This window comes from Fistularia commersonii, chromosome 8 (genome assembly GCF_037954325.1).
Source record: "Fistularia commersonii isolate RoL2024-O1a breed Wild chromosome 8, RoL_Fcom_v1.0, whole genome shotgun sequence".
NCBI classification, from domain to species: domain Eukaryota; kingdom Metazoa; phylum Chordata; class Actinopteri; order Syngnathiformes; family Fistulariidae; genus Fistularia; species Fistularia commersonii.
This window is the reverse complement of record NC_141291.1, coordinates 2,672,525-2,699,224: the sequence shown is the minus strand read 5'-3', so window position 1 is coordinate 2,699,224 and position 26,700 is coordinate 2,672,525. Positions and strand designations below refer to the sequence as shown.

Here is a 26,700-nt window from a genome sequence, read left to right as displayed (position 1 = left end):
GGAATGAAACGCTACAAACAGCTGCAGACCATCATGGAGTTTCGTCACGGATTTTGGATGATTGTTGTATGTCTCTATATGACGTGTGAATGAGAGGGTGAATGTCTGTTGTGGTTGTCAGTCATCCAGGACCTGGTGAATCCTTGTCCAAATCTTCTTGTCATGGTAACTGGACCTGAAGTTCTGGACACATTATATTACATTACAATTATTTGGCAGACGCTTGTGTCCGAAGCGACTAACAAGAAGTGCAATTCAGCGACCAAAGATACGAAGTAGCAGCAGTCGGAAGTCAGAAGTGACCAATCAACCAAATAGCCGTCTCAGAACCATGTACATGCAAACATTCATTTCATCGTTTTTTTGTTTTCTTTTTGGTGGGAGGATAAGTTAGATTAGTAGGGTAGTGATTGGTGAAGAGGTATGTTTTCAGCTCACGACGAAGGATGGCCAGCACCCCCGCCGTTCTGACCTTTTTCGGGAGTTCGTTCCACCACCGAGGGGCCGAGGCCGAGAAGAGCCGAGACCGGTTCGATCGGCGGCCGGCGGCTCTGAGCGATGGGGTGGACGGTCGCCAGAGGTGGCGGATCGGAGGGGACGGGTCAGGACATGTAGCTTGACCAAGACGGGACTGTCCTGTTCACCGCTGGTAGGCGAACACCAGGGACTTGAACTCAATGCGGGCAGCTACCAGGAGCCGGTGAAGGAACATAAGAAGGGGAGTTGTGTGGGAGAATTTGGGACGGTTGAACACCAGGCGGGCTGCCGCTTTCTGGATAACCTCCAGAGGCCTGATGGTCACCGCTGGGGCACCGGCAAGGAGGGAGTTGCAGTAGTCCAGATGAGCAAAAAGTAGTTGTCCTAACAATGACCAAAAGGACGCAGAGCTGAAGATGCTGAGGTTCTCTTTGGGAAGGACCAGGACGGATAGGATCGGGAATGAGTCCATCAGAGGGACGGCACATGTTAGATATTTTAGAGAGAAGGTCAAAGATGGTTGGGTCATGGGAGGAGGGAGAGCTCCAGAGGCCTGATGGTCGCAGTAGTGGAGAGTTGTGGACTTCTTCTGACCTGGAGAAGCCTCTGGGACGAGGGGTTGAAACGTCTTCAAGTGAAGAAACTCAAGTCCAGTTGCCACGAGAAGAAGATTTGGACAAGAGAGGGTGAAATGGTTGTATCTCTATGTGACGTGAGAACGGGAGGGTGAATGTCTGTAAGTTTGTCCCTGCGATGGATCGGCGATGGGTCCAAGGTGAACTTGCCTCAGGAAAAGCCGAATACAAAATGAATGAATGAATCTAATATTTTCCGTTTTTAACCTCCTCTTCTATTTGGAGGCTCTCTCAGCTACGTCTTGCAAGTCACTGTGCCATGCTAGCCCGCTAAACGCTGTTAAAGGCTATTAGCATACATATATTCTAAAGGTTCATTAATTGCTGTTTATCTAAGTTTCACAAACATAAAGAATTATAGTGTGCGGTGGATCCTTTTGAAGGATGCATTTTTGTTTATTTGTTTATTTCTCTTTATCTGTGAAGTATTGGGCTGACTAGCGGGAGATGGTAATAGCTCTCAACTGAATTCGGGAGATCCTGGAATCGGGCGATAAACATGAGTGGAACGGCGTAATAAAAATGCAAAGAAGAGGCGACGATGAGACGTTTTGAGTGATCGGGCCTGAAACGCTTATCAGACGATAAAAACATCGCATGAAAACTTAAACGCAGTTGCTCAGAGTGATATTTTTATCACTTTGTTGTGAAAATCCCGAGGAAAATGTTTGAAATATCCAATTTTTTGTCAAAATCTCGGGCTCTTGTGTATTTCTTCGTGCGATACGCCACTTCTTTAGGGGAAAACGTTCTGCGGGTTATTGTTTGAGAATGAATAAATAAATAGCAGGAAATAATCTTGTCTCTTCCATGCGGTATGGCCTGATCCATCTGGCAACCTAATCTTTGTTTGTGTTTTCCACTCCCGGGTTTACTATTATTGATTATAGATTTGTGGCGTGGCGCCTCCGCCGCCTCACGTTTTATCCCTGCAGCGACGACCAAATAAGCGATGTGAAAAATTGAAGAAAAAAAAAAAGGGTCTTCGTGCGGCGCCGACAGCGGCCGACGAATCAACTCTTCAAAACGCGTTTTGATCTAATTGAATGTTTGATTCTGTTCAGCGAGCGTTCTCTTCCTTCCCCCGAGTTTTCAGAGTTCCGGCCCATGTTTTAATATTTGTCACCGACAGAAGTGACAAAACGTGATTTGCGTATCAATGAAGCGGTTTTTCGCTAAAAATATCAAAAGTAAGCTCAATTTAGAATGCAATATTTATTTATTTATTCATTTATTATTTATTTATTTTTCTACATTTTCATTTCTATATTTTTACATATTCTTTTTATTTGTATTTGTTTTCATGATTTTAATTTATTGTCTTTTATGATGATTCTTTGCAGACGACATTGTAATCTACAATCTATTTCATTAAATCATTCATTCTCTTTACCACTTTTCCTGCACTAAGGTTGTAACTTTATCATTATTATTATTATTATTATTATTATTAATAATAATATTGTTGATATTATTATTATTATTATCATTATTATTATTATTATTGTTATTATTATTATATTGATATTGTTATTATTATATTTTTATATTATTATTATTATTGTTATTATTATTATTGTTATTATTATTAATCTTAACATTAGCATTATTAGCATTATTATTATTTTCATCATCATCATTATTATGACTATGATAATGAAATTAGTAATGATAAAAATGTATTATTAGTATTATTACTATTCGTTTAATTATCATTAATAGTAGCAGTAGTTGTTTATTATTATGTTTATTATCTATTTATTTTACAATATTTTAAAAAAAGCTTACTCAATTGCCTACCCAGTTTGGAGACCACTTTGTCTTCATTTTTTTATCACAGATCCCCTCCCTTCTTCAACCTTCTCCACCTCCTTTTATCACGTTAATAATTTCCATCTGCGTGAGACATCAGGACGCCTCTCGCCCCAGCAAGGTGAAGGGAGGCCCAGCGGGACATGACGCCATATCGCGAGTTACTGCGCGGCGTCTTGCAGTTTCGCCCACCGTCTCCCAGACGTTTGATAGATGCGATGACGCGGGCGCCATTCGGACCGCGGCGTTTTAAACCCCCACGGATCCCCGGAGACGTTTCGGCCGTGACTTTGAGAGGATCTCCCGGCTGCGGCGGAAGGGCGAGGCGCCGTAATGTTTGTTTTGTCGTCGAATGACGCGCAGCCTCTTTATCGTCGATGCTTCTGTAAGGACAGTCTTTGTGTCACGAAGCGACAATGCGGGCGTCACGGGCGGCTCATCCAAGAAGGCATTAAAAAAAAAAAAAAAAAATTAAATCAAATTCTGTCTTCTTTAAACCTTTAGAAGCCAGAAAGAAAAAAAAAAAAAAAAAAAAAACGACAACAAACAGCGTTTCGACAGAAAAACACGTCTCTATGGTTTTCTTTGAGTAGAAGAACAGGACGGAGAATTTCTTTTTACAGCTGCTTCTGCATCTCGTGACAAATTTAGAAGTCTCCCAGCTCCTCCGCCGCCGACATCAAGGCAAACATCTGAGGAATAAGTTGTCGTCCTTGCTTCGGGTTTGTGCAACGGCCTCTGAAATAATGGCCGCTTCGCTCACGTATTGTCTTAGTGATTTGAGGTAAACAAGATCACGGCTCTGGCTAACACGTTGCGATGTTCCTCGGGTGTTTTTTACTGCTTCGGTAAACAAGATGGCAAATGCATCCCTCGACGAAAAAACAGCCTGTGAGATCTCGCTCAGCGCGTGCGAGGATCTGCCGTAATGCGGTTCTCTGTGGTAGCCATGTTAGCTGTTTTAGCTGTTAGCGTACACGGCGGCGCGGCGGCGCGGTGGAGGTGATGGATTTTGCCTGATTTTCCAGAAGGTAAATTGGAGACCCCAAAAATTTGCCAAGATTTGTTGTCTCCATATCGTCACCTCCTTCAAATAATTTTTTCAACAAAAATGAACTAAATAATTAAAAAAAAAAAAAAAAGTTAATCAATCATTAAAAATAAAATGTCAACTATTTAATCAGATTTGAGTTTTTTGTTTTGTCTAAAAAAAACTTGAAAAAATGAATTGGACAATTATTTTGAGAACCTCACCTGTCGCCCTATGACAGGAACTTGCGAGGAAAGGCAAGGTGTAGAATTCTGGGCTTGGCAACAAGGACACCTAGCATACATTAATTTGGGGACGGTCGGGGACGGGTGGCTAGTTTACATCGACATGTGAAGAAGCCAGATTGGGGACGTGCAGCTAACATATATTGATATGGGAAGAAGCCAGGTTGGGGGCGCATGGCTAGCATACGCCACAATGGGAAGAAGCCCGGTAGAGGAGGGATGGCTAGCATACATCAACATGGGAAGAAGCCCAGTTAGGGACGCGCAGCTAGCATACGTTGCAGGGGAAGAAGCCTGGTTGGGGACGTATAGCTAGCATACGCCGCCATGGGAAGAAGCCCAGATGGCTAGCCTATATCAACATGGGAAGAAGCCTGGCTGGGGACGCGCGACTAGCATTTATTGACATGAGACGAACCCTGGCTGGGGACGCGCAGCTAGCATATATCTATATGGGAAGAAGCCAGGTCGGGGGCGCGTGGCTAGCATATGCCGTCATGGGAAGAAGCACGGTTTGGGACAGGCGGATAGCATACGCCATCACGGGCGGTTAGCATACATGGTCATAGGAAGAAGCCCGGTAGGGGACGGCTGGCTAGCATACGCCGTCGTGGGAGAACTTACGAACGATAAGTCGCTACTAGGTCTTACGTTACTCCAGCTTGACAAGAGCCTCTGGTAGAGAACTGTAAAAATTGCTAACCTTGGATCCCAACTGAAGGTTCGGATGGGCTCCAGCATTTTAGCAATCAGGAAAGTATCGGTTGGGCCAACTCCATTCAGGAGGGCTTTGCTTGGAACACGCTCATTGACCCTCCAACAGAGGTGAACAATTCCATCTTATGAGCCAACCTCCAGGCTGTTTTCCTCCCGCATCGCTGCTCATTGGTCGGTCCTCGTGGGCTCTGTGGCCCAGACGTTCGCGTGGTTCACCAACAAACCGCCCTCGGCTTTTCCCAAGGATGCAACGGACCTTCTCCCCAAAAATCACTGATCTGTCTTTTAGATCAAAAACACCAGGAAGGGATGGATTTGAATAGCGGCTTTCAAACTTTTGAGTGCACCAATGTTGCACCAACAACATTTCCCCCCCTCACGGTGATATTACGGCGTTGAATTTATAAACTCCTGCCTCCTGTGTTTTGGATGCCCTCTGGCTTCCCCCTTTTATTGTCAAATTAGAGGCTTTCACCTCAGTCGCACGCTGAACACAATAAACAGATCTTCCCACAGCCAAATGTGTTGTGCAAACGGTATTGGTGCCGTTATTGTTTTTCACACCCTTTTCCAATATTTTCCATGTGTCGAATGAGTTTATTTTGTTGAAAGAAAAATCATTTTCCGAAGAGAAGGACAATCATTCATCCTTTCGTTCACACTGCGTTAGTTATTGAGACAAACAATCGGTCAGTTGTTTGCACTCGTTCATCCACATCTGCATGATTCAGGGTCTATTATTATAGTATAATATTATTAATAATAATATTATGATTATGGTTGTTGTTGTTGTTGTTGTTGTTTTTGGTGTTTCTGTTGTTGTTTTTATAATAATAGTAATAATAATAATAATAATTATAATAATAATAATAATAATAATAATAATAATAATATATATAATAATAATAATAATAATAATAATAATAATAATTATTATTATTATTATTATTATTATTATTATTATTATTATTATTATTATGTTCGCCCGACCGTCTATTATTATTATTATTATTATTATTATTATTATTATTATTATTATTATTATTATTATTATTATTATTATTATTATTATATTAATATAAGTATTTTGTTATTATTGTTATTGTTGTTATATTATTATCATTATTATTATTATTATTATTATATTATTATTATTATTATTATTATTATCATCATCATCATCATCATCATCATCATCATCATCATCATCATCATCATCATCATCATTATTATCATTATTATTATTATTATAAAATGTTGGTAATACTAATAATAATATTAAATTATTATCATTATTCTTTTATTATTATTATTATTATAACATAACATTATTATAAGACATATAACATAATCTAAATATATATTATTTCAATACAATAATTATTATTATCTTAACATTTTATTATTATTATAATTATTATTGTTGTTATTGTTGTTTAGTTTTTATTGTTAAATTATCTGACATTGCTCGGGCAGTATTGTACTGTAATAATCCCATGAATTTTGTAACATTCATCAGCCTGCAGTTCAACCTCATAAATACACATAATGTGTTTTTATGGGGACAAAACGGGACAAAACAAACAATACCGCTTTTTTTCTGCGTGCAGTGAAAAAGCAGGGTTAGAGGTGGTGTCGAGAACAGATGTGCTCCGGGTTCACGCAAAGAAAAACAGACTTACTCAGAGAAACTTGCACGCACACGCCGGCAAAAAAAACTAGTTTCATTTTCTCCACTGAAGCCAGTTTGGTGATACATCCTCATCTTACAGTTCCCTGCACAGAGTATATCCGCGTTATATCACACCGTACATGAATGTTTAGATAAACAAGTATCTTCGACGGTCGGGCGTACATGCCCGTCACCCGCAATCCCGCGAATCTCGCCGCGTACGGCGTTCACATCTCGGCTCGCCGTCACCTCCGGTCACCTACGCTGACCCACCGGCGCAGATATGCTAACGTGTTGACATCCCAGAATGGAAACGTGTTTGGACTCCTGAGTGGATTCGACAGCTCGGGGTTGTTGCCTAATAATCGCTTTTCAAACAGGAAAGCCGGATCGTCGTCCTCGTGTTTATCATCTGCGGTTTAGCGCTAATTTGTTGTTCTCCAGCTACGGGCCTCGCTAATAACAGCTGCTAAAAACCCGAAGCCAAAAGAACTCATCAGAAACAGGAGTCAAAACAATTACGCTGCAATTTTGAGGATTAATTGCGTTTGTGAATTTTTGCGGTGAAGGATTTTTTTTTTTTTTTTGGGATCAAGACGGATGCGCAGTTGAATGAACAAGCAGCTGCTTTTTTTTCGTTCAGAAGAATAACTTCTACCTGATTCAAATGAGCGTAGCTTCGGTTGCTAACGCATCGTATTCATATTCATCGCCGCCGCCGTCCTCTCATGTGCAACTGCCGGAACATCTTCCACTTTTAATCAGCCTTTTAATCAAACGGCGGCCTCTGCGTCCACAGAGACCCGTGAAGATCCCTTGTTCTCAACTGCAATATTTTACTTCTTCCCGTCGCAAAAACTCGATTTACCTGCGCTTTAGCCCTGCAGGACAAGGAAGAAGACCCATTGCTGCGTGCAACTGGGGTGGAATTGATGTATGGTTATATTATGCGCTAAAAAATAAGGTCGCTAACTTTGAAATGATTTGAAATCAAGTGGCCTCCAGGCTTGTAGCCGTACGCTTTTTTAAAAAAGCTCAATATAATGTTTGCGTCCTTAAAGCGGCGAGGTGTTGAGGACGTAAAATATCCTTGCAGAGGCGAGGATCTGAACTCTATCTTTTTAAAAATGTGAACTGTTTTGAATAAACGCAGCGGGAGAACGTCGACCCCGCATGGTTTAAATGAGGATTTTGAAATTGAACCTCGTCTATAAAGATGTTGTTCTATTTGAGTTGTCCTTGCCGAAATTCTCCACCTTCTTTATATCGTCTTTATATTCTTTATATCGTCTGTTCAAATCCTCTGATCAATAATGTTCGGTCCCATCGCTAAGAAGACTTTGAAAAAAATCTGCACACCAAAAATGCTCCAAAAAGAACGATGATTTATTTTACATATAATGCAAAAAACGTATCCTCTCATTTATCTATCTATTTTTTGTGCGCCTTTTGTTATATATTTCATTACATATTAACATTTAACATTATAACATTATCGACGGCGTTTTCCGAGAGCCGATTCCGAGAAACCGATACATTTTTCACATGTATGTATTGATATGGGGACTAAAAATGTTTTGGACGTTATGTAACATTTCTGTACATATGTGGAAAAGTAAAAATATATGGGAAAAAATTAAAAACATGTTTTTAGTCCCGATACATATATATGTATATATATCGGTACATATATATCTGTACAAATGTGAAAAAAGTAAAAAGATGTTTTTAGTCCCCATATCTGTGCGTGCATGTGAAAAAGGGGGAAAAATATATTAATATATATATAATATGTATTGAAAAAAGTTAAAATTATGCTTTTAGTCCCTCTCTCTCTCTCTCTCTATATATATATATATATATATATTCATATGTAAAAAAGTAAAAATATACGTGAAAAAAGTACAAACATGATTTTAGTCCCCATATCTGTATATATGTAAAAAAGTAAAAATTTATGTGAAAAATTTTAAAAACATGTTTTTATATCTGTATACATTAAAAAAAAAAGTACAAATATTAATGGAAAAAAAGTAAAAACATGATTTTAGTCCCCATACATACATATGTGAAAAAAGTTAAAAAATATATGTAAAAAAGCACAAACATGATTTTAGTCCCCATATGTGCACATATGTAAAAAAGTAAAAATATTTATGAAAAAAATTGAAAACATTTTTTTGTCCCCATACATACATACATATATATATATATATATATATATATATACACTGCTCCAAAAAATAAAGGGAACACTTAAAAAAACACATCCTAGATCTAAATGAATGAAATATTCTTATGAAATACTTTGCTCTTTACACAGTTGAATGTGCTGACAACAAAATCACACCAAAATGATCAATGGAAATCAATTGTATCAACCCATGGAGGTCTGGATTAGGAATCACACTCCAAATTAAAGTGTAAAAACAAACTCCAGGCTGATCCAACTTTGATGTAATGTCCTTAAAACAAGTCCAAATGAATCTGTGTTGCTTCCTGAGTGGACACTATGATTTCACACAAGTGGGATTGTGTGGTTACATTGTGTTGTTCAAGTGTTCCCTTTATTTTTTTGAGCAGTATATATATATGTGTGTGTGTGTGTGTGTACATATGTGAAGTGAGTATGGGTTACTCTGATTGGCTCTTAAAAAAGGGTTTAGATGACATTATAATGTTAAAATATTAACATGACATGTGAGATCTAACAAGAGGCACAAAAAAAAAAAAAAATCATGTAACACAAAAAAACATATTCTCGCATGAAGTTTCAAGCAACACAGCCTCTTCTTCAGATGCTTGTATATTTTCACTTTTTTCACCTATATACAGATTTACATATAAATCTGGTCACCTTCCCCATCTGGGCAAACTTTCCAATGCAACGTCACAACAATGCCAAAAAAAAAAAAAAAAGATCCCCCAAAACTCGCCACGTCCACCCCGAAATGGAAAGGACATGGAGTTCTTTCCACTTTAGTACCCTCTCCTTTTTTTTAATGCTTTAAGTTGGACCGCTTTTATTTGGATTTGAGGGTTTGTGGGTTGTTTTCCCGCTGCAGCTCAGCAGATCCTGAGCGTCCTCCAGGAGTTAAGCTGCAGCCCACAGGAGTCTTATCTTAATCTGCGGCTCTTATTAAAAACAATGACGATGGCTGATACCTTCCGTGGCTTTGTCTAGTTCTTACGTTTCCCGTCTGCGTGGCTCGTCTGCACCGTCCCTCGTGAAATCTGGGCTAAGATGACCTAAATGGGACGGCGCTGAAGGTCAGGTATTGCTAAAAAAAAATAGTTTGCGTCCATCGCGGCCTGTTTTACGAGCCGTGCTGTGATAGTCTGACTTTGACCGCGTGGAAGTTGTAGGTTCTTGCTAGCCTGGTTTCATAGCGGCAAACAAAAACACGGCATCCATCTGTCAATCTAATCTTTTTCGTGGCAACTGGACTTTTTTGAGTCTCCTCTTTCAGGTGATCTTGTGTTTTGCAAACATTCCTGAATGGCTGGATGAAGGGATGAATCTTTTCTAAGATAAGATAAACTTTACAGATAAACTTACCAGCGTAACAGTTCTAATTGTTTTGGTTGTCTCTTCTCGCCCTTGTGTTTTTTGTTTTTTTTTTGTTTTGTTTTTTGCTTTTTCTTTTTGTTGTGTCTTTTTTTTGTGGATGTATTCTGCTATCTCAAAATTGTCTATATTTTATTTATATTTCTACTCATATTTATTGATATCATCATAGTTGCGCTGCTGTGACCTAAGAATTTCCCCGATGGGGATCAATAAAATATATCTTATCTTATCTTATCTTATCTTATCTTATCTTATCTTATCTTATCTTATCTTATCTTATCTTATCTTATCTTAAACAGTAACAATGGTGAAAAGACAGGAAGCAGAGCTGGACGTCACAAAGATGAAGATGTTGAAGTTCTCATTATTATTATTATTATTATTATTATTATTATTATTATTATTAGTAGTAGTAGTAGTAGTAGTAGTAGTAGTAGTAGTAGTATCACATTACGGCTTTAATAATGATAATAATAATAATAATAAAAATATAAGAATAAGAATAAGAATAAGAATAAGAATAAGAACAACTTTATTTATCCCAAAGGAAATTGTTGTGCCAGATTTTCAAGTAAAACATAGCAATAATAGATAATAGCAGGAAATTGTATAAACAGTAAAAAAAAAAAAAAAACAATAATAACAGGGGGAGAGAATAAGAAACACAAACTAAACTATTATTATTATTATTATTGTGAGTAGTAGTAGTAGTAGTATCACATTACAGCTATAATATTAATAAATAATAATAATAATAATAATAATAATAATAATGATAATAGCAGTTTTGTATTATTAGTATCTTATGTTATAGTCAGTCTATGACGTCTGTAAGAACGACTGAAAGAAAATCCAGACCTTCTGATTTCCATCTTCCCTGAACCTCCAAGCAAGAATGTTGGTGTTTCGATCCCGACTCGAACCTCGGAGTTTGTGGCGTTTGCATTTTCTTCCCACGACTCCACGGCTTTTAAACCCCACCGTGCAAAAGCATGCCGGAGATTCACCCAACCGTGGATACGAACCAGAGAGCGTCTGGTTGTTTGGCTTTACACGACCTGTGAGTGAGTTTATTCCTTCTTCATTTGACTTAAATTCAGAAATCGGGGGTTGAAATCAAGTCCGCCGACGCTGCTGATCGGCGTCTCTTATTGGAGAAAAATGATTTCAACTGTGAAAACTCACCTGCGACCGGTCGGTCGGCGTCCCTGGTGTTCACATATTTTGTCAGGGAGTTAATTCTCGAGGTTTCCGCTCATTTCTCAGCCCTGCCATTCATTTCTTTTCTTTTAGCTCCCCCATTTATCACAGCAGTCAAACACGGAATTGCCTTATTTCACAGTGCAGAGAGGTAAATACACAAGGCTATTTTTTTTTTTTCCTTTAAAGCACAAACCAGTAGAACTAAATTACATTTTTATATCTATAAAAAAAATCAAAAAGGGTTTAATTAAAACTTGTATTGGATTTTTTTTTTTTTTTTTTTTTTTTTTTTTTACGAAGCCATATTTTACAACACATTTAAGCCAATGGGGTAGCTGAGATTTAAAGACTGCATTACCGCATTGGAGACTTCATCTTATTTAGTCGCCGGCAGTCGCCATAATTCTCTTTCTGCTGCTTGTGTCGCTTTTATCAGAACAGTCATCATCTCTAGCCTTGGGCACGGACAAATGACCTGGAAACGGCAAGAAAAATCCCATTTCTTCTGGAAGTTAACATCGCAACCCTGGCTTACCTTGTGCTTAATAATGTTGCCTACGGAAAGGATGTATTTCAATTGCCAGACTATGTTTTATTATCCCATGGGGACGCGTTCTAGGTTGAAGGTAGAGGCTCCTGGATGGTATCAAAATGAAAGCGCAATGTTCCCCTTTTAATATCCGTATCATCATATGAATTATGTATTTAAATGAGGCGGTTCTGGATCCCTGGTTCTCCAGGTTCCTCCTGAAGTCCAAGAACATGCAGGAGGTTCGTTGGAGACCCTGAATTGTCCGGACGTGTGAATGAGAGGGTGAACGGCTGTATGTCTCGATATGACGTGTGAATGAGTGAGCGAATGCTTGTACGTTTGTACATATGGGTCTGGGAACCATCCAATGACGGCCGGGATTGGGATAGGCTCCGCCCCTTGACCACAACCCCGAAACCAGTGTACAGACGATGAATGAATGAATGAATAGGTTTGGACACTGGACAAAAAGGGGACGGGAAAAAGAAATACAGTCAAACGTTAGCTTACGAACGCCCGTCATCACGAACAAATCCGCTTACGAACAGAATTTTCGACCGAATTAAGATTCAAGCCACGAGGAAACAAACTCGTGTGGTTTCTGCATTATAGCGTTGTAGCGTAGCGACAGCCGTGCGTGCTACTCCGCGTTGTTTACGTCGTTTATTGTTGTGTCCTACTGCTTTTTTGTGCTTTTTCGAGTAAGTTAGCCTCATTGTGGCTCCCAAACAGGCTAAGAGTGCTTGTGGTAGCCGTGTTAAGAAGAAGCTAAGAATTACAGTCGATCTGAAGAAGGATATAATAGCTAAACGTGAGAGCTGTGTTACAGATCTCGCCAAACACTGCGACGAGGCTAAGTCAACCATCTGTACGATCCTGAGGAACAAAGATGCGCTGAAGACGTCGGATGTGTCTAAAGGGCCGCCTTCTCTAACGAAGAAAGGGGTGATTGCTAGTTTGGATTCATGCCAGGCAGCTTGCTGGAGATAGCGTTAGCATTAGCGAGTGTCTCCTTTGCGAGAAGGCTTTACTTTTGCTGATTGAGCAAAAGAAATGCCGAGGGCTGGCAAGCACAGCAGTAATTACGCTTGCTTTCTGTATTTTTGCAAAATAAACCCATAAAAAAGTTTCAAAAGAATGCAGTATGTTTTTTGGAGCTGGAGAACGGATCATTGGGGTTTACATTGATCGCGACGGGAAACATTGGTTCATTTTGAGAACGTTTCGGCGCCAGAACAGAGTCAAAGAGCGAATTAAATTTGTTAGAATTTGAATTCTACCGTCACAAAAACAAGCATTTCTTCAGGTTACAACTTGATTCCCCGGTAGCATTACCGCTCCCGGAGAATTCCACCTTCTTGTTGTCCGGCTCAGCTGCTCGTGTAGCCGTCGGGTTCGGCGTCGGCACGGCAACGCTTGGCTGATCTCGGTGGGCGGTCGCTCGTGTAACAAACTGCGATGCGCTCCGCGTTCTGACACCTTCCTGTCAAAACCAACCTTTTTAAAAAAGTGTGCTGTGGTTGGATCGGACCGTTCGGACCAGACGCTGCTCCCGACATGCATCCCTGAGCCTCACGTCGACTTCAGCCTGCAAATACAGAATTCAATTGTTGGGTATGCAGTGTGGTGGCACCTTCTTCTCACTGCAAGAAGGTTCCTGAGGCTTTGCCCATGGAGCATCTGTCTTCTCCCTGCTATGCTGATACTCTCCACCCACTCAACAACGATGTAGGGGTCACCGCTCCCCCTTGTTTGAGGGGCAACCAGTCTGAGATCGACACCGCCTTCTAGTCCGAAACTGTCCAGACGTGTGATATAGTGAAAGTGAATGTTTGTATGTCCCTCTATGACGTGTGAATGAGGCAGTGAACGTATGCCCAGACTGGTGAACGAATGAGCGCACGTTTCTGTATGTGGCCCCGTGATCGACTGGCGACCGGTCAAGGGCGGAATAGGCTCCGCCCCCCAGTGACGCTCAGCGCAGGATAAGCAGTCCCGAACACTCAGGACACCCAATTTTACGGGAGCCAGAAAAGGGAAGGCCAAACATCATCCACTCCCAGTCCAGTTTTCCCAGCAAGTCAGTGTCCAAAGGATATACGGTATGCTTCCTCTAAAAGAAGTAAACACAAATACCGTTGTGATATATAGTGTGGTTCTGTCCACTCCTCAGTTTTACCGTAGTCACCTTGTATCCGATGCCTCCCGCAACCCCCCCGACTGCCTCCACAGCTCTCACTTCCCCCCTGAAGTCGGGCTGGGTTCGGGCTGCGCCGAGGGCAGAACATTGTATTAATAAGACATACTGCCAAGGAAAGGTATAGATCACAGGAGAAAACAGCACCCTGGGCTAATGTACATCGAGCGAAAGGTGGAGGGGATGGAGAAAGAAAGGGAAGGTGGAAGAGTGACAGGGAGCCGACAGAGATGGGGAGCAAAGGAAAGTTTCAACGCCTAAGGTACCGTTAGAGAATAGACGCCTTTTTGGTCTTTGAAAGGGCTCAAAACAAAGAGAGGTAAAGGTGAAGGAGGGACACATGGTCTAAAAATGATGAGCCCTGTAAATTGGAACGGCGGAAACGATTTAAGATAAGCAAGGCGTCACGGAGCATGGGGATAACGGAGAAAGAGTCCTTTGTGACAAAGGAGGACGAAAAGGTTCTTTAAAGATGTGACATGAAAGAAACTCCAAGAATATCTAGTTTTATTTTCAACACTTATGAGGCCGTGTACTCCAAGCTTGCAATGTACTAATCCAAAAATATATTTCAATATGAAAAGCGAGTTTAATTCGCTCACCTCTCCGTGGCACCCCGGTACCTTCGCCTCCTCCGGTTGCTCAATCAGTGTCCAACAAACTCATCTGGTGGAATGGTATGGCTTCTGCGAAGTGGTGCAAGGCGTGCTTCTTTTTTCTCAGCTTCCCCGTTCTTGCACCTTGGATGTAACTGCAACTTGTCCATTGCCTTCTTGGCGTTTCTTGTCCACGATGTCGCAAAAAGTGACCGCAGAATGCATCTTCTGCGCGGATACACAACTTGTATGACTACGGCAAACATAAATGCTCTCCACTCGAGTTGCTGAGCTGCCATGCAAGATGCCAACCGGGCCAGCGGGAGCAGCTTGGTTTCCCGTGTTTTGCCAAGGGAATATTTGGTATGCAGACAGGAGGAGGCGGGTATGGGACAGAATAAGCACTACATTCCATGGATTACTCTTCCTTTTACCCAAATCCAAGTCCCCTCATGGAACTTTGGTGGATTCTTGCTGCCGCCGTACAACCGCGGATCCGGTCCGGTCATCTTTTAACCAGCGCGCAAATGACAAAGACAGTGTCCGGTCGTCGTGTCACGTTGTTAAGTGCAGACTTTTGGTACTCGACTTTATTTATTGCTATTTTTTGATAACAAAGTCCAGATCCGAGTGCCTCTGGCGCCGAAGGGGGGGTAAGATGTGTCGTGTGGCCTCTCCCGCCCGCCTGCTGTCTCCCTCTTGTCTTTAACTTGACCTTGCTGGGATGTGTCCCGCCGCGAGCCGCCCCGCTAACTTTCATTAATCAAACACGGGCTGACAGCTTGCTCCGTGTAGCCGGCTGTCAATAAACAAGAAACTCACCAAGATGGCAGCGACGGGCTTAATCAGATTCCGTGTCATTGCTCGGCTCAGTTCGAGCTACAAGGTGATGACAAGTTGCCCAAACACATTGTCCACTTTCCTCAGGAACATATTTTTCTCCAAAAGTTTGCAGATCGGGAGTTTTAACAAGCCTTTTAAAGCGTTAAAACGTCCACATCACCCTGTCCATATCACAGTGTTTTGGGGGGGGGGAAACCCAAAACCTCTGTAGCGAGAACAGTACCTGGAAAGAGGAACAATTTATGAAACTTCTGAAAACGTCTCCACGGAGATGGGGAAATTGCAACTCAGCTACCATGTCAGGAGGGTCAACCAAAACAACAACGTTGGACTCCAGGCGACCCCGGAGTTGTCGGATGTTCTCTCGGAACGGCTCATCACTGTCAATTCTGACAGTCTCCATGTTCTCCAGGTATCTGCGTGAACTTCCCTCACAGTCCAAACACATGCAGGAGGTTCATTGGAGACTTTGAGTTGCCCAGATGTGAATTATGGAGTGGATGATTGTGTTTCTCTACCGTATCCCTGCAACCAGTCGCCAATGGCAGTGAGAAACGGTGTAGATAACGAAATGAATGAATGAATACTCCAGGTATTATCGTTGTTTACGCTAGCTGTAGCGCACCTCAACACATGTTATCGTAAACCCACGGCGCCAACTACTGGCCCGGCAGGTGCACGTCTTTTGCACGGACGTCATGTTGAAAACACCGAACCGCTCGGAAACGCCGACCGAAAACGGAAAATTGCCGCATCGGCGTGCATCCACTCCGGCTTTATTATCATCGTCCTTTCTTTATATCTTTTAATAAATCTAGAGCCCTCAAGATGTAAAATTACATTTAGTTCATGTTGAGCGACATGCTCTGAATATGAAAATCCACGGGAAACTAAAATAAAAAAAAAAAGAAAGAAAAAAGCGCAGGTTATCTTTGAAACCGTTGATTTATCACTTGATTTTTTTTTTTTTTCCCTTTTTCACGTTCCAGCCCCATCATCAGCAATTACCATTTCATATAAAAAAAAAAAAGGCAGACCATTTATCAAGATGCCAAATGGAGTCAAACTCCAAGCGTAATGAAAAAAAAAAAAAACAGAAAAAAAAAAACAAAAAACTGCCCTTTTTTATATTTGTCACCACAGTTTCCACAAAGAACTCCCATTTTCTACCCTTGTTAGTATGCCAGCGGTTTTTAACAAGGAGACAAAAGCTGTTGAGGGGGTGTTCGGAGACATCAATCTAAAAATATCTGAGTCCGTTCTCCCGAGCACGTTCTGAATTAAAGCCATTGTAATGGTAATTCTGTCACCTCTAATGGTCAATTAGATATGCTAGCAGATAGCGAGCGCCCTGCATAACAATTTCTGGCTTCTAATTGCCTCGCCAAATGGCGTGGCGGCTTGTGTTCCTGTGGTTCAGTAAAGCAATAAGGGGATGGCGTGGAGAGTGAAGGTGAGAGGGGGCAGTTAAAGTTAAAGTTAGCCTTAACTGGCAAATGAAGAACTGGGAGAACTTTCATACATCTCCCGAATAATGTGTCTCCTCAAAGGGTTCCCTTTTATGAATCCTCCTTTTTCTACTTTGTGGATTATTATGGTGTTTATTTGCCGCGTTTCGCGCTTCTTGCAGAGGGTCTGGGACCGTGGAGTTCGACTCCTGGGAGTTTCTGAGCTCCTACTCTCAGGTTCCACCCGTAAACCGGGTCCAGATTCTTCTTGCGGCCCGCGGAGATCCGTTTTTAAATATGATCGTGGGAACCGGAAGATGTTTGCTCGCAAAAAAAAAACAGCTGGAGATGGAACAGCGAGGAGGTCCGAGCTCTTCTGGGCTGCTTCGCCACAGAGGGCTTTCCAGAGCTCGCGCAGGAACATCGATATTTTTGCTAGAATAAGTGCTAACAAGTGCTACAGGTATATATATATGATATATATATGGATATATTCTGGTTACATATGTATTTTTTTTTTCATTAACCCTCCATCATTAACACATATGTGTATATATATATATATATATATATATATATATATATGTGTGTGTGTGTGTGTGTGTGTGTGTGTGTGTATATATATATATATATGTACACACATATATATGTATATATATAGATAGATAGATAGATAGATAGATAGATAGATAGATAGATATAGATATATTCTGGTCACATGTATTTTTTTCATCAACCCTCCATCATTAACACATATGTGTATATATATATATATATATATATATATGTGTGTGTGTGTGTCTGTGTGTGTGTGTGTGTGTGTGTCTGTGTGTGTATGTATATATATATATATATGAATATATGTGTGATATATGTATATATATATATATGTATGTATGTATGTATGTATATGTGTGATGAGATATACTTTAATGATCCCATTTTTAGAAAATTGTTGAGTTGCAGCAACAGTAAGACATACATGGACAAGCTAGTGACAAGCTAAAAATAGAAGTAAAAAAAAAAAAAAAAAGAAATAAACTCTCAAGTGTAAAAGTATAGTTTAAAAAAAAATCAAATTGCCTTTTTTCCCAATTTACAAGAACAAGTAACGAGCAAAGTGACACTGTAGAAGCGCAGTAACGGATTAGCTATCGTGCGCGGTTACGGCACGAGCGAGGAAGGATTTCCTGTGTATTTCTATATAACATTTGAACATGATAAGAATATGAATATGTGTCTTTGTGGTGACAGTTGGGATAGAATCCGCCCCCAAAACCAAAGAATGAATGAATGAATGAATGAATGAATGAATGAATAATGCCTTAGGTTTATTTTTCACAATTTGTTCCATCTCTGCATTGGTCCTGAGCGTCGGAGTGTTTTTGCAACCAAACCCCAAGGACAGATTCCGGCAAACATATTCATGGTCCGATTATAATTTGTGCGTAGATTTAAACGTTTTACTAAAATTGCTCTCTCTTCCTGCCTATTCCCTCGCTTTCCTCCTCCTCTTCCTCCCCTCCACAGGTAATGAGCTACTGTACCGCAATCGCGACGGAGATGTCATCAGGTTCAATGTCGACACCGACCAAAAGACCATCTTGGTTCATAATAAGAAATTTGTAAGTGTGACTTCGTCTTTCTTTCTTTTTTTTTTTTTTTTTTCTCCAATTACCTTTTCCGAAATTGCGGACTAACCGGTCACGAGGCTCAATCAGGCGACGGCGCAACATCAGCCGGAGATGGAGATGCGGGTCTGCGGCGGCTCCGGCTGACGACTTCGCCTTCGGAATCGCCCCGATTTCCGCCGCCGAGACCCCATTTGCCGCCAGAACCCGGCAATCCGTCAAACATGGCGTTTTGAGTAGCGGGTTAATGAAAAAGATACCATGCATGGTTAAAGGTCTCATCAGCGTGCTGTTTCTTTTGTTTTTTGTTTTTTTTTTTGCAGGAAATGTACAAAGCCAGCAAGTACGAGGTGTCGCCGGACATGAAGCACGTGCTGCTAGCTTACAACGTCGCGCCGGTGAGCTCCTCGTTTTCTTTTATTTTTCTTTTATTTTTTTTTTTTAATTAGCAAACTGACAGGCAAATACACTGCTCAAAAAAATAAAGGGAACACTTAAAAAAACACATCCTAGATCTAAATGAATGAAATATTCTTATGAAATACTTTGCTCTTTACACAGTTGCATGTGCTGACAACAAAATCACACAAAAATGATCAATGGAAATCAATTGTATCAACCCATGGAGGTCTGATTAGGAATCACACTCCAAATTAAAGTGTAAAAACAAACTCCAGGCTGATCCAACTTTGATGTAATGTCCTTAAAACAAGTCAAAATGAATCTGTGTTGCTTCCTGAGTGGACACTATGATTTCACACAAGTGTGATTGACTTGGAGTTACATTGTGTTGTTCAAGTGTTCCCTTTATTTTTTTGAGCAATATATGTCAACCGGAGGAGGGGGTTTCGGGGTGCGACAAAAACGAACCCCCGAAACCCCCAGCGAGGCTGCGGGGATTCCAAATCGACCAAATTGAATTCATCAACCGCTCCTCCGTCGCGACGCGCATCGAGATATTTTCAATATTAATAAACCCCCACGATCAAATCATAGCGAATGAGCCGATGCTCGTGTTTGCGGAGTCGCGTGAAAAGATGGCGGGGAAAATAAACTTATATACCGAGTGGGAATTTCAGGAGCGCGGCGGTGGAGCGGAGTGTGTTGTACCGCATGTGTTTGCATTTATTATTCCATCTAAATGTCCATCACCTTGATAGATGACAGTCATTCCTTTGCTGCGCTCGCTGCAGCCGCTCCACACACACACACACACACACACACCTCATCTCCATAACGCGCCATATGGATGGCGGGGTAATCAACACGGTGTCTGAGCACAAACACACACACTCCAAAAAAAAAAAAAAACACACACACAAACTCCCCTAATCGGAATGTTAATGCGTCTCCCGGTGACTTCCACGATTCCGCGCCGCATGTTTAATGTGCAGTTATTTAAGAAAAAAAAAAAAAAAAGGGTTCATAAATATTTAAAGCTCTCCTCGTCCAAATGTTGTGAAACCTTGTTGTATTATTTACTCTTTTTTTTTTTTTTTTTTTTTTTTTTTTACTGTTTTTCATTTTTTAGGTTTCTCCGCCAAACCTATTTTCCAGTCTCTGATCGATTCGTATTTTTTTGCACGCAGATGTCGTAAATCATCCTCGTCCCGCTTCGGTCGGAAAGTCACGAGCGTTATTTTTAAAGAACAGAAAAATAAAAAATCACAACGTTCACATCCAACATCTAACGGCTCCAACTTTGTCTCTCAAATGGACCAAAAAGAGCAGATTTGAGTTTTTTTTTAGTGTTTTCTAAGCGTTTGAGATGAACGGTATGATCTTTGGCCGGTAGCATGATGTATCTCCTGTCCTGCTCCGTCTCCACGCAGGTGTACCAGCACTCCTACACCGCCTTCTACATCATCTGCAGCCTGGAAACCCCGTGAGTAACCTGGAGAAATCACCTCCTTGTTTGTTTGTTTGTTTGTTTCGAAGATTATTAGGACAGTGTACAAATACATTAAGCACAGAGGCAGAGATGTTTGTACCAGATTATAGCTTATAGCTAATTTCCATCTGTAGTCCTGGACAATACAAATATCAAACTGTATAAAATCGACAATATATATAAAATATACAGATAGGCAATAAAATAACTATACAATATATAAACAGGCAATAAAATATGTATTTTGCAAGTTGAAAGTGCTATTGTTGTGATATTGTTGTGATATTGTTACTTTGGTCATCTGGGGGCCATCAGATGTTACCCTTCAGATGTTTCCCAGATTGAGAAAACAACCTTGCTAGGTTGTTTCTTTGTGTGGCCGTAAAAAAAACGCTTCAAGTTGTAAGAATTGTTGTTTTTTTTTATTGGGGGGGGGGCGGATTATTTTAGCCGTAAGGAAAAGGAAACCCCAGTTCTAATTGCATACGAGTCAATTTAAACCATTGATTTGTTCATTATCTCCAATGAACCTCCTTGGACTTTGGCTGCAGCACTTTGAACCGACGTATAAATGAAGAGGTGGTTCGGTGTTTAGTATTTCCGCCTCACGTCAAGAAGGAACCCGGTTGGATACCCACCTGGGGGCCTTACTGGGTGGAGTCTCCATGTTCTCCCCATTTCTCAGTGGAGTTCCTTCCATTGTCCGAAAATGTGCAGGAGGTTCAGTGGAGACCCTGAATTGTCCGGATGTATAAAGTAGCAAGAATGGTCACATGTGTCCGGGTCGTCCACTCACCCGGGGTGAACTCGGGTCCAAGGACGGTTGGGAAAGTCTTCAGTGACCCCAAAAGTGCAGGATAAGAAGTTGGATGATGAATAAGAAAACAGACACATTCGAAAGACCTTTTTACCAGTTGGGGATCTTTGTGATTTAAGTCCGTAAACCGGTAGGAGAGGTAAAACCGTAACAATAAATCCATTTTCTTCCGTTGCGTTTGAAGAAAATCCAACGTCGAAAGAAATAGATAAATCAATCGATCAAACTAAACAGTACGGCTGGAAAAATGCGAAGTAGCCGACAGGGAATCTAGGATTAGCCGACCCTAAAGCGAACTGTTGTCTTTGTATGCACTCCTAGCTGGCCGCTATGGACTTTGGACTTTCTGTCCAAACGTCCTTCTTCCTTCTCACCTGCGCCAAAAAAAAATCCTCATCGGCATCACCTGAACCGGCCATTTATGAACACACGTAAACAACGTTCTCTAAATTCACTCCGAAATCACAGGGTCTCGGGGGAGCTGATCCAAAAGCGTGACGATCCCAAGGTGACGAATGTTGACGTCATCGTTTATTAAAGCTGATTGATCCTCAGCCTCGACGCGCTACGTTACGATCACCTCCTCCGAGAGCAGAAGTACCCTGTTTCGGTTTAATCTCCATAATATCCACCTACGGCGGCATTGGCAGGAAGTAGCCCTCCTCTCAAATCTACATGCTTGCTGCCACCCAGTGGTCAGAGGTCATCACTGCACCTCGCCGATGACCTCATTCATCCCCTGCTCCGGGCGAAGATATAGAGGCCGTGGTGCCTCTAATTCTGCAGCCTGCACTGCGCAGCACTTTCCGCAATCGGGACCGGTGACACGGTTATGGAGCGCCGGTATTTATGGGTGTACTTAAACCGTTGCACTCAGATCTACCGCGCTCGTTCCTCACCTTGCGCGGCGCCGAAAGCCAGACACCCCCGGACGTAACCTACGCTTTCTGTTTCCGTGTCGCCTTCAGGGAAACTTGGAATTTGAACCCTCCGGAAGTGCGAAACGCTCAGCTGCAGTACGCAGGATGGGGACCCAAGGGCCAGCAACTGGTAAGAAGCACAGTCCCCACCATGTTTTGCGCCTGCGGACCGGAGATGTTTCGGATGGTCCGTCGCATCCCATAACTTCAGAGCGCAAAGCAGCCGACAAGAACATAAATGATGAATAGAGCTGGTTGGAAGTCATAAATTATTCTTCTAAAGGTGTTTGTCTCGGCCAGAGGAACTTGGAAGAAAAGTATGGAAGGACCTTTTGGTGTCTGCGGAGGTTCTCAGTCATCCAGTTCGTGGTGAATTCTTGTTGAAATCTTCTTGTCTTGGCAACTGGATTTGAATTTCTTCACTTGAAGACGTTTTGCTCCTCATTCGAGAGGCTTCTTCACTTCTGATGACCTCCGGGGAGTTTCTGGGCGGGTCTTGTTGTGTAAGTGGAAGAGTTGATCTGCAGAAACTAGGCGTAAAGTGAGTTGTTGTGCTAACGGAGTTGTCGTTCGTTGGAAGAAAAGAGCAACTTAGTGAGATTACCGTTTGGAGTTTACATGGAGAACTCGCCGTACAAAGTGGAGTTTTCAGATCATTGAAGTGACAGTGACCTGTCTGTCCTTGGGGAAAAATGGGGATCGGAGATTTCTTATTCTGTAGCGATGAAGGTGTTGAAGTTCGCGACTGGTATGGACAACATCGGGGGTGAGGTCCATCAGAGGTCACCGCGCTTGTTGGATGTTCTGGAGAGCAGGCTGAGATGGTTTGGACTTGCGCAGAGGACGGATGGTGGACATTTGGGTAGAACGACTCTGAGGTTGGAAGGAAGGAGGACAGGAAGTTAGTTGGGGATGCTGTGCATAGATGATTGGCGGCGCTGACCCCTGATGGGAGCAGCCCACAGAAGAAGAAGAAGAAGAAGAAGAAGAAGAAGAAGTGGCCGTTGTAAATTGGGCTTTGTGTCGTCGGAACAAGAGTCAAAAGATCTGCACATCTTCACTAGCCGCCTCTCCCGGCCCCGGTAACGAAACCAAACGTCGGACATAACGTTATTTATCGCGGCGACTCCCTTGCTCAGTTCCGTTGTAATCGATCTACCTGAGATTAATGGCTTCGCCAGCTCAAACACCTGAGAAATATGACACGGTCACGTCACATTTCCCGGCTTTATGAGTTGCCCGGTACGGCTGAGGGCTCCATTATGCTGACCAATTGACCGGTGAGGCTGTAAACGATGCGCTGGATATCCCTTCCAAATTCAAAGGTGTTGTTTCCTCGGTGCCTTGTGAGGACACTTCCTCCGGCCGGGAGTCAAGTCAGATTTTATTCACCCGCCGCCGGATGAGGCAATTTGAAATGATCTACGGCAGCACAGTTGCGCACTCTCTTCTGAGAATTTACATGTCCTCCACGTCGGCCTGGGTTTCCTCCAGGTACTCCGGATTCCTATCAAAGTCCAAAATCATGCCGGAGGTTCCTTGGAGTTCCTAGATTTCCCAAGCCTGTGGTGAAGTGGCAACTGGTCCAGGGTGAACCCCAGTGATGCCCATGATGGTCAGGGTATGCTTCAGTAGCCCCGTGACCTTGGTTGAGGGATAAGCGGTACAACACATGAATGAAACCCAGCAACCACTCGGCAACAGCAATGAGGAAACACCGGTTTTACCGGGCAGAAATCTTGGCTCGATGTGGGAGGCCTTCTGTCTCGACCAGTCGTGGTAAAAAAGAGAGAGAGTGAGAAAGAAAGCAAGAGTTTAGTCGAGACGAGAGAGGGCTGGCTGTATGACAGTTGGGACCGACAGGCTCAAATGATCGCAAGCTAACTACAGCCGGCCCTCGGTTTCAACGTCCTTGACCTGCAGCGTTTCACGGTTACGTCGCCATCGCCAACAAATTTATGAAGAAAGTGCAGATCCATAATTCTGACGTACAGCATTTATCAAAACAAATTCCGTGCGGGAACTAGTTGGCGAGCGCAGTGGACAAATGGATTGTCAAGCAGTGCTTTGTTTACATTCACCGGTTGCACGTCGGATTGGATCAGGCTACATTCTGTCTTTTGTTTGTGACTTTTTTTTGGGAGACTTTTTGCTCCTCATTGTGGCCTCCATTTTTGTACCCTTGTGAGCTCGGACTGATACGAAAATTGCATTTCCGTAGAACGGAATTCTGATGTAAGTCGAGGACACAGGTAGCGCTAACAGTCACATAGCGCTGGCTGAGGATATACGATAATAACTTGTGAAAAAATAACAATGGGTGACGCCTGCTGTACATGGGAAGTCGACTTGTCAAGCGAACGCTTTTCAGCTCACGAAGCCTCTACCTCCTCAAATATCACGTGCGCCATCTTGTCCTTAAGCTCCGCTGTGTTGGTTTGCAGGGCAGGAAGAATGCGCCATCATATCCTTCAGCACAAAGCAGATTAATTACCTGATATCTCATCAGCGCGTTAATTAACACAGATTCAGGCGGATTCAAATTTCCTGCCGTTAGCCCGTCGGATTTAGTTCCAGCCAACGAGTATTGGGCGCGGTCGTACGGGAAGCTAAGCTGCAGCTGGTTTCCCCGAAGATTCGTAGTCTCTCCGCCGAGAAGGTCAAAGTGTGAGATGTCTGCAAAGTGGAACGGGTTCGCGCTTCGTAAGCGACGAGCATATGTTGTTGTGCTCGTATTGCTAATACGCATAAATTACCCCACCTGTTTTCCTTCCCCCAATTCCCTGACGCGCATGATTAGATCTATTTTCTCCTCCGTGGAGACATGCGTGAGTGAGCACATACTTGACCATATTTGTCCTCAGACTCTCCAGAGTATTACTGAAGTAGGTTTCTGCACCAAGACACTGCGTTTGCTTGTTTCCGCGATGCGTAAAGTGTCAACCTTCAATCCATGAAAGGTGTATTTCTGCTCTCCTCGGTTCGCGGCTAATCTTCAAAACATGGCCGACGCACTTGCGATGCAGAGGCTCTCTTATGTTTTCCAGGATGTTCCAGAATGTTCCTCCTCTAGGGAGCCTTCTGCCTGTCCTCTGCGCTCCATTTCTGTGCTAGCGTTAGCGGATGTGTAGCCAAATGCAGCTAGCGGAGCGGTACCAACGAGTAGGCGGGGTAGCGCGGTATGCTCGAGTTCGACCGGCGACAGGCACATGGAAGAAGAAGACAACATGGTGTCGGTATGACCTCGGAGGAGAATTCTCTGAGAACATGCCGCCATTTATTTTTAGTTTTATATTTTTTATTGATCCCTCGCGGGAAATTCTGCTCGACATTTAACCCATCATGGATGAACCATGAGCATTCGGGAGCCATCAAGCGGCGCCATGGGAGCAGTATCTTGTTCAACAACACTTCGACACACAAGGAGGAGCCAGGAATGGAACCGTGAATGTTCCGTATTTAAAGTCTACCGCCATCTACTTGTGTAAATGTCTTGCAATGTACGTCTTCTCCAGCTCTTGCGCCGTCTCCATGTTTGTCATTGTCTGAAAAGGAGTTCGAAAGTGAGCTCTGAACTCAGCAGGGTGGTTGTAGAGGGGACCCTCGCTTTTTGCGGGAGTTCCACGGTTCCAAGACCCCCCTGCGAAAAGTGTATTTCCGCGAAGTAGTGATAATTTTGATGGTATTTACAGATATATTAATCCTCGACATACCTCACTCAACCCTTTACGTACCTCCCGCCATCGACAGTACTACGCTTACTGTTCCTCTCTGGCAGACTTCATCACCTCGGCGAGGTCCTCGCCTTGTCAACAAACCGTTGATTTCGTCAGGAGTCGTGTCGGAGAAGCATCTCCTCCAAGAATGCGTGCCAGTTTCACTGCCTTTTCCACTTTCAGTTGGTGAAAAGCCCTTAAAATCGTGAACCAGCACAATTTTTATTCCATCTGAGATCTTGTGTGGGTACAACGGTAGGAGCGATGCTGAGTATCTGTGTTTAGCAAGAGATCCCATATTTTATTTATTTTATGAAATGTATCTTGGTCTAACATTACATTACAGTCATTTGGCAGACGCTTTTATCCAAAGTACTAACTTTACTATATTTTTGACTGTTTTTCTTCGTAGGCTAGAATACGGCTATTTCATCACAAAAAAAAAAATCTAATAAATCAATAATAATAATAAAATAATAATAATAATAATAATAATAATTGATTTAAAAATATAAAAATTAAAATATGAATATTGTTATTAATTTTTTTATTACAATAAATTATTGTTAAAAAAAAAATTGATAAATCACGAGAGCTGAATTACAAATAAAATTTGCGAAGTAGCCCAACCAAAGGTCCACTGTAGTAATTCATTCAGCTTCAAGGTCAGCCCGAGTAAGGATGTACCCTCCTGTTTCTGGTAATGATCAGAAGAAATGGGGTTATTAGGTTTAATCTTCAGCGACG

At 42.1% G+C, this 26,700-nt stretch overlaps 1 protein-coding gene across 2 annotated transcripts in view; it reads left to right on the top strand.

Moving 5' to 3' along the window:
• Window positions 1–26,700, top strand: part of LOC147231591 (A-type potassium channel modulatory protein DPP6-like) — a 344,451-nt gene that overhangs the window by 276,318 nt on the left and 41,433 nt on the right. For both annotated transcript variants that reach the window (XM_086150475.1, XM_086150474.1), the window contains exons 4-7: window positions 18,509–18,603; window positions 18,933–19,007; window positions 20,442–20,494; window positions 22,286–22,367. In XM_086150475.1, the coding sequence (XP_086006601.1) occupies window positions 18,509–18,603; window positions 18,933–19,007; window positions 20,442–20,494; window positions 22,286–22,367 (305 nt within the window). The remainder of the gene's footprint in view (window positions 1–18,508; window positions 18,604–18,932; window positions 19,008–20,441; window positions 20,495–22,285; window positions 22,368–26,700) is intronic.